This window comes from Priapulus caudatus, unplaced genomic scaffold, assembly GCF_000485595.1.
Source record: "Priapulus caudatus unplaced genomic scaffold, Priapulus_caudatus-5.0.1 Scaffold268, whole genome shotgun sequence".
NCBI lineage: Eukaryota > Metazoa > Priapulida > Priapulimorpha > Priapulimorphida > Priapulidae > Priapulus > Priapulus caudatus.
Window position 1 is genome coordinate 141,918 of NW_014577329.1, and position 6,916 is coordinate 148,833.

The following is a 6,916-nucleotide window of genomic DNA, read 5'->3' on the forward strand; positions in this document are numbered from 1 at the left end:
AAAGCTTTTTAATATTTGGAAACTTATTTAATTCAGTCAGGGTTTTGTTCTTTCTTTGTTGTTGTCGTAATCTAGTTATGTTATTGCGATTATTTGCCAAACACATTACCCATAGTTAGGATACAAATAAATTATTTAATAAATGTAGCAACCTGGCCACCGGAAAATCCATTTGGCCACCTGAATCTCATACTCAAGTGGCCCGGCCGGCCACCTGAAAAAAAAGTTAAGGGCAAGCCCTGATCTATGGCAGAATGTGCTATAGCCCTGCGGCAGCGATCCGCAGGCTATAGTACTAGAGCTAATTAGATAGTAGTATTTAGTGCCAGGGTACGTTCCGGTATACCGGACCGTACCCAGGGTACGTTCCGGCAATACCCTGGGGGACATAGACCCCATCCGCACTACTACTACTATACTGATACAGTGATATAGTGATACAGTCTTTAATTTTGTTCAGCATATAATAATTACTATATAAGCCAAAGCTAAGGTCTTTTTGCACATTAACTTTTTTCCTATAACAAGTAAAAGTGTTAAATATTAAATATAAAGTAGAAATAATAAAATTATGTGGTTATTACATGCTGACGTTGTTCGCTAACATCATAGCCATGCAGTATATACAAATTACAATGATTTTTTGTCAGGATAAAATTGACATGTCGAAGTTTCCAGTAGAAAACATAAGAAATTTCTGTATCATTGCACATGTGGACCATGGGAAGAGCACACTGGCTGACAGACTTCTTGAGATCACAGGTATGTGACTTGTCCATGGCGGTCCAGGTGGTACGTGCACGCATGCGCACATAGACGTGCGTTGCTATCAACCTTGTAATTACCAATAACTTATAGCCAATATCATTGCAATTGGAACAACTTTCATCTGCAATCTGTTTAACATGTAAGCATGTACTGGTTGATAATGATAGTCAGTGTGGTAATTGTTAATGCGTATGATAGCGATCAATAGTCCTATATGAAATATTGCTACATTTATAACATTCTTGTAATGAGTAGGGAGCATGCATGTATGTGTGTCTCTGATGTACAGGTGCAATCGTAAAGCGAAGTGACAACAAACAGGTGCTTGACAAGTTGCAAGTTGAACGTGAGAGGGGAATCACCGTAAAGGCCCAGACAGCTTCCTTATTTTATGAATACAGAGGAAAAACCTACCTTCTCACCTGATAGACACACCTGTAAGCATGTGCAGCACAATGTAAATCATTTATAGTTTGAATTTTATTGTGAACTTTGTGTTTCATTTGTGGATCAAAAAACGCTTTTAGATCGCAAATATGAATACATGAGGCTGCAATCGATTCTTACATATTATTATGTTGTACCCCCCATATCAGCCACCTCTCAAAAACGTTTTCAAAAAACCTTTTCTGTACTCCCTGAACCTTTTAAGTTAAATTCACTTTTTTTATCCATCTACGACTGACACAGCAATTATAAGGCCCTAACTCTAAGTAATTAATAACGAAGTGATGTGCATGTTGTTTCAACAGGGTCATGTTAGATTTCAACTATGAAGTTTCACGTGATCCTCTTGTCAGTCATGCCAGGGGAGCTCTATCTCCTAGTTAGCAAGCCAATCAAGTGTAAGTTCATAAATACTTAAAGTAATAATAATAAAGTGTAGTAAATAATAAATACCAAGTTTTTTCATTCTGTCAATACACAACAACACACAAACACTTGAAAAGGAATCCATATGGGAATGAAAAGAACATACAGCCAACTTGATCAATAATTGGTTAATCACTCACAATGTTATGAATGATGCCTGCATGTTATGTGCCAAATTGTTTTATTCTTATACAGGGATACACAGCACACGGACTGTCGCTAACAGTTCTTCTTGGCATTTGATCGGGAGCTTACAGTCATTCCTGTCTGTAAACAAAATTGACTTAAAAAATGCAGACCTCCGGAGATGTGTATTGCACAAATGAAGACGCTTGACATGAGTCGTGCAAATTCTCCTGGTATTTTTTGACTGCCAGACTTATGCCTACTTGTAATTTATTTAGTTTTGTCATATATTAAAGACTAGTGATATGCCTATATATTATAAAGTACTGTTTTCTACGCCAAGAACTCTGCAACCAGTTTTCAATCTTTTATTATTAGCTGCATCTCGAACATAGTTCAGAATCAGCTTGTTAGAATCGCACGATGCGCCGTCCGTGCGTCCGTCGTCAGCCGTCAAACAGTTGGGCACAATATCTTAACCGCTCGACGTACCGGTCACGATATTTGGGACGTGGGGGGTAACCGAAAACGAGTTGGGATGTCGAAGCTGGGGTCAAGTCAAAGGTCACGAGGTGGTAAAATAAGGAGGAACAATTCACTCCTTAAACTTAAGGTGATAGGGAGGAAATGCAGAATTGCGGAAGCAAATCTAACAACGGCTCCGACGCTAAAGGTTTGTGATAGTCCGGTGTATAGCAATTCATGAGGAAAAGCCATCAACTCGTGCCGAATATTGGAGGTCAGCAGGTCAAACGTCAATTTGGGCATAGGCAGATTTAGATCATTTTTCATGAGGAATGGTCTGACGGAGCATTGAAAAACGTTTTTTGTTTTCAGCGGTGACCTATCCATTTTTATGGCTTTATTGAAAGGACCATGAAATGCTGCTTTCCAACTGAACGTGCGAAGAGTAGTGCGCTGATAACCTTTGACCTCTCAGAGGAGGGATTTAAACATGTTTGTTATACTGTTACTGTGTTAAGAAAGAATTCTGACTGGCTGGTTGCTAGTAGAATCTATACATGCCTGGATGTATGAGGCTAAATGTCACAGTGAAATTTTCAAAAGCTAAATCTGCTTGACGAAGGTTTTATGCTTCCTTAATCGTAATAATTTCTATGGCATCTGTAACGTGTCAGTCGTGTTAATATGCCAACTGCCAGTGCCACTTGACCAAGTGGCATGGTGGCTGGTGAAGTAAGGGGGGGGGGGGGGGGGGGGGGGGGGGGGGGGGTCGGTGTATGTTTTGGCCTGCGTGAATTAGCGTACAGGTGGCAGCTTCTATTGCAGCCTGTAGGAGGTTAAACATTGAATTCGTGTTTCTCAGAACTGCGTTGGCGAGTACCTGTGGTTGTGGAACGCTCCCCATTTTACAGTGAAATTCCACAACATAACTCTTACTTGAACAATGCGTTACTTAGGAGATAATCGATGAGTTATATATGAGATTCTGTAGTGTAGCATTTATGAATAGTTTGGAATAGTCATCCTAGCAACTCAAATAATTACCCCAGGAGAAGAGGCTGTGGATTTCCCCAGACTTAAATTTTCTCAATCAAATTTTGGCAACCAATATAGACGCAAATGTTGTAACGTTCTTGAGCTATTCGGTCCACTTAATCAACTGCCTACCTTGTTTGTTTTTGTATTTAATAGGGTTAGGGGTCACAATGCCACCATAAAACATTAGTTTCAGGCACGGATTCTGGATCAACACGGGATTGGGAAGTTATTGCAGGAATGCAGAAGGTTGCTGAAATGAATGTGTACGCAAACGCGTAATCTGCATATCTGCCCTAACAAAGTGTGTCACTACGCACAACTTAAAAATGTGTATCGTTTTATACCGGTAGCAACAGACCTCAGATGAGCCCCAGACGCTCTGCGGGCTCTTGTCTTTGTTTTACGATTTCTGGTTTTCTGGGCATATATACATACAATACGCAAGTATAGCTGTCAATATAACCCTATATTCTCAGCAGCTGAGTCATCTCTGCATTTGATGGAAATATGGGAGATAACTTGCTGTCGAAACAATTAAGCTATCCGCATTCAAGTGAGATAACCTTGCCCTCCTTTGATATTGTAGCTAGGCAGTTTGATAGCTTGAATGAGTTCTCGTTTATCTGCTGTCACAGTGTGCATGCCAAAAATGTTGACTTGTTTGCAGCTTTGCTGTCAAGGTTTGTTCTTTAAACATCCTATCATAGCAACGATGGTATCGCTAACTGTCAATTATGTCCGCAGATAGGTCACACTAGTTTAAAGAAACACTTAGATGAAAGAAAGTTATTTGTAAGGCAAAGCTGCAAAATAATATCTGTAATAATTTTGGGAATCAAGCGATGAATTGATGTGATTGTCCTCATAACTGAACAGCTATTTGTTATATTATACGGTTTTCAGCAAACTTGGCAAATGGAGTTGAAGAACTGCTTCATAGAAATTATCGAAAGGATCCCACCGTATGTATATTTATATGTATAGTATCTTATTGAAATGAAATGTTCACGGCTGAGACTCGAGTACGAGGGCATCACGAATAGGGTAGTTTTCTGGGACATGTGGAGCGTAATATCATGTGGTCTACTTGTGTTTTTACCATAGTGCGAATATAATTTAACGATTTCTTTCACATGAAACAACAGCAAACAATGAATAGACGGCAGCGATTAACTATCAAAGGTCTATTTGCACAGTAATTATCAGTAACAGAATGATCGAGATGTTAATTGTGTGTGAATACAAGTTTAAGTACATGAGTGGGCCCTCTGCACAATATCAGCGCTAGTTCCCTAAGCAAGGCCCCAGGGACAGACATGCTTTCACCGCTGAAGGCCTGGTGTTCGATCTCCTCGCTTATGACCGCTACCAGGCGTGAATAGCAAAACGCGGCGATCCGTCGATGTCAGTGTCAAGGTCGGCGATCGCGTGACCATTCGCATTCTACACAGAATAACCTATGAGGTGGCAGAAGCTTGGAGTCCAGTGCGTCCCCAGGCAGAAGCTGGTTAATTCACTGGTAGCGGTTGCAGCTATGCAGAAAGAGTGGGGAGTAAGAGAGCATAGAAGAGCGAGAGAGAGCGAGAAAGAGGGGAGAGAAGAGAGAGAGAAGAGAGAGAGAGAGAGAGAGAGAGATAGAGAGAGAAGAGATGTAGAGAAAAAAGAGAGAGAGAAGCGAGCGAGAGAGAAAGAGAAGAGAGAGAGAGAGAGAGAGCAAGAGAGAAAGAGAGCAGAGAGAATAGAAAGAGAGAGAGGACAGGGCGAGAGAGAGAGAGAGAGAGCAGAGAGAGAGAGAGAAAAGAGGGAGAAAAGAGAGAAAAAGAGAGAGATAAAGAAGAGAGTGAGAGAGAATAAGAGAGAGAGAGAGAGACTCAGAGGGAGAGAGGAAGAGAGAGAGAGAGAGAGAGAGAGAGAGAGAGAGAGAGAGATGAGAGAGCGAGAGAGAGAGAAAGAAAGAGGAGGGAGAGAGAGAGAGAGAAGGGGGTTGGGGGGGGGGGGGAAAAAAGAAAAAGGGAGAGAGAGGAGCCGAAAACAGAGATCGCTGATAGCAAGAGAGCATACAATGTTTATTATCACCCAGAATTTGATAGTGGCATGCTCTTTTTATGTATTGTCTATGGTCCGAATTGCTTCCTAACTTGATTGCAGGAGGCTTCAATCTGTTTTTTTAATGCTGCTCTGAACATGTGATCATTCACTATTAATGGTGGCTGTCTAACAATGCGTCTATATAGTACGAATGTTTGTATAGAGTTTAACATAGCTAGCACGGCTCGTTATCTAATCATTTTCTGTATGTCTTCGCCCCAGCTATGCAGGACAGATTGTCTTCATCGACTTGTGAAACATGAAGAATGCGAGTGAGGCATGTGTGGGTGACACTATTCTTCTACAAGGAAAGCCTGTGGAAGCATACATGTATATATTTTTTGTTTGATCAACCTGCAAGCCAATATGGTAACGTAGTTGGACCGGGCACGTTGAATCGTATTAGTAGCTTGTCACATCAAAAACCAAAAAAGTATTCTTGTAGAACGCAATGTCTAGAATTAACTTGCTTGCAATGATAAGAGGTGGCGTTTTGTTAAATGAGGGGAGTATTAAATTCTTTATTTGCTTGTTGTAAAATATTCACGGTATTTGTCCGGTGGTTTATCCGATCCGACCAGAGATGAGTTTCCCAGCATTGGCGGAGTGCAGTATCAAGCGACTGAATGAATGACTCTAGTGTTAGTGTGGCCATGGGATGCAAAGGTATAATGAATTTTAACCTCAACTGAAACTATACCAAAACAACTAGAGCACTCGAGAGCGCAGACCTCCGCCAAGGCAAGCTGAATTCTTGTCACTGTGAAAAATTTAATTAATTAATTAATAAATGAATATTGGATTGGATCCTGAATCACCACCAATGTAATCATTCAAGTTACCGACATTTACTGACTTATCTGAAATATTTAATTAATTAATTAATTAAATTAATTAATTAATTGGATCCGGATCACCACCAAATGTTAATCAATTCTAAGTTAACCACCCATTTCTGACCTACCTAAAATTGGTATAATTAATTAATTAATTAATTAATTGAATCCGGATCACCTATTAAAATCCTGAAATCAAATTCTAGTTAGCCCATGTGACCTATCCTGAAAATTTTAATGAACAAACTGTACCATAAATTTTCACAGTTAGGCTGTACACAAAGAACGGATGTTACAAACGCCACACAAACGAACAAACACTCAAAACGAAAACAAACAACAACGCCGGATGAAAAACATAACCTCAATTGCCAACACTGCTTGGCGGAGGTAAAAATAGATATATGCAAGAAATATAGCGGCCCCTTAAAATATGCAACATTTCTACATTAATTAATATACTAGGTTACACGGGCCATTTAGGATATATATTGTAAACTAAAGCAACGACTTGAAATGAATTTACCCCCCTGAGTTGAATAGCAAAGACTAGCTCAGTCAACCATGGTTTATGTTTCAATCTTAGCTGTCAAAACTGACAATAAGTGGGTGAGCAGTGTCGTATAATCCACCAGGAATAATTTGGGGAATTGCTGAAAAGCGACAGACAAGGTGAGAGCCTTCCCCGAGGAGTGGCTACTTAGGATAGGGAGAAATTTGAC

At 40.2% G+C, this 6,916-nt stretch overlaps 1 protein-coding gene across 1 annotated transcript in view; it reads left to right on the forward strand.

Moving 5' to 3' along the window:
* The window catches only part of LOC106808311 (translation factor GUF1, mitochondrial-like), a 43,722-nt gene that overhangs the window by 8,347 nt on the left and 28,459 nt on the right, over nucleotides 1–6,916 (forward strand). The window contains 3 exon segments of the mRNA XM_014810972.1: nucleotides 651–762; nucleotides 1,058–1,186; nucleotides 1,189–1,205. Coding sequence (XP_014666458.1) covers nucleotides 651–762; nucleotides 1,058–1,186; nucleotides 1,189–1,205 — 258 coding nt within the window.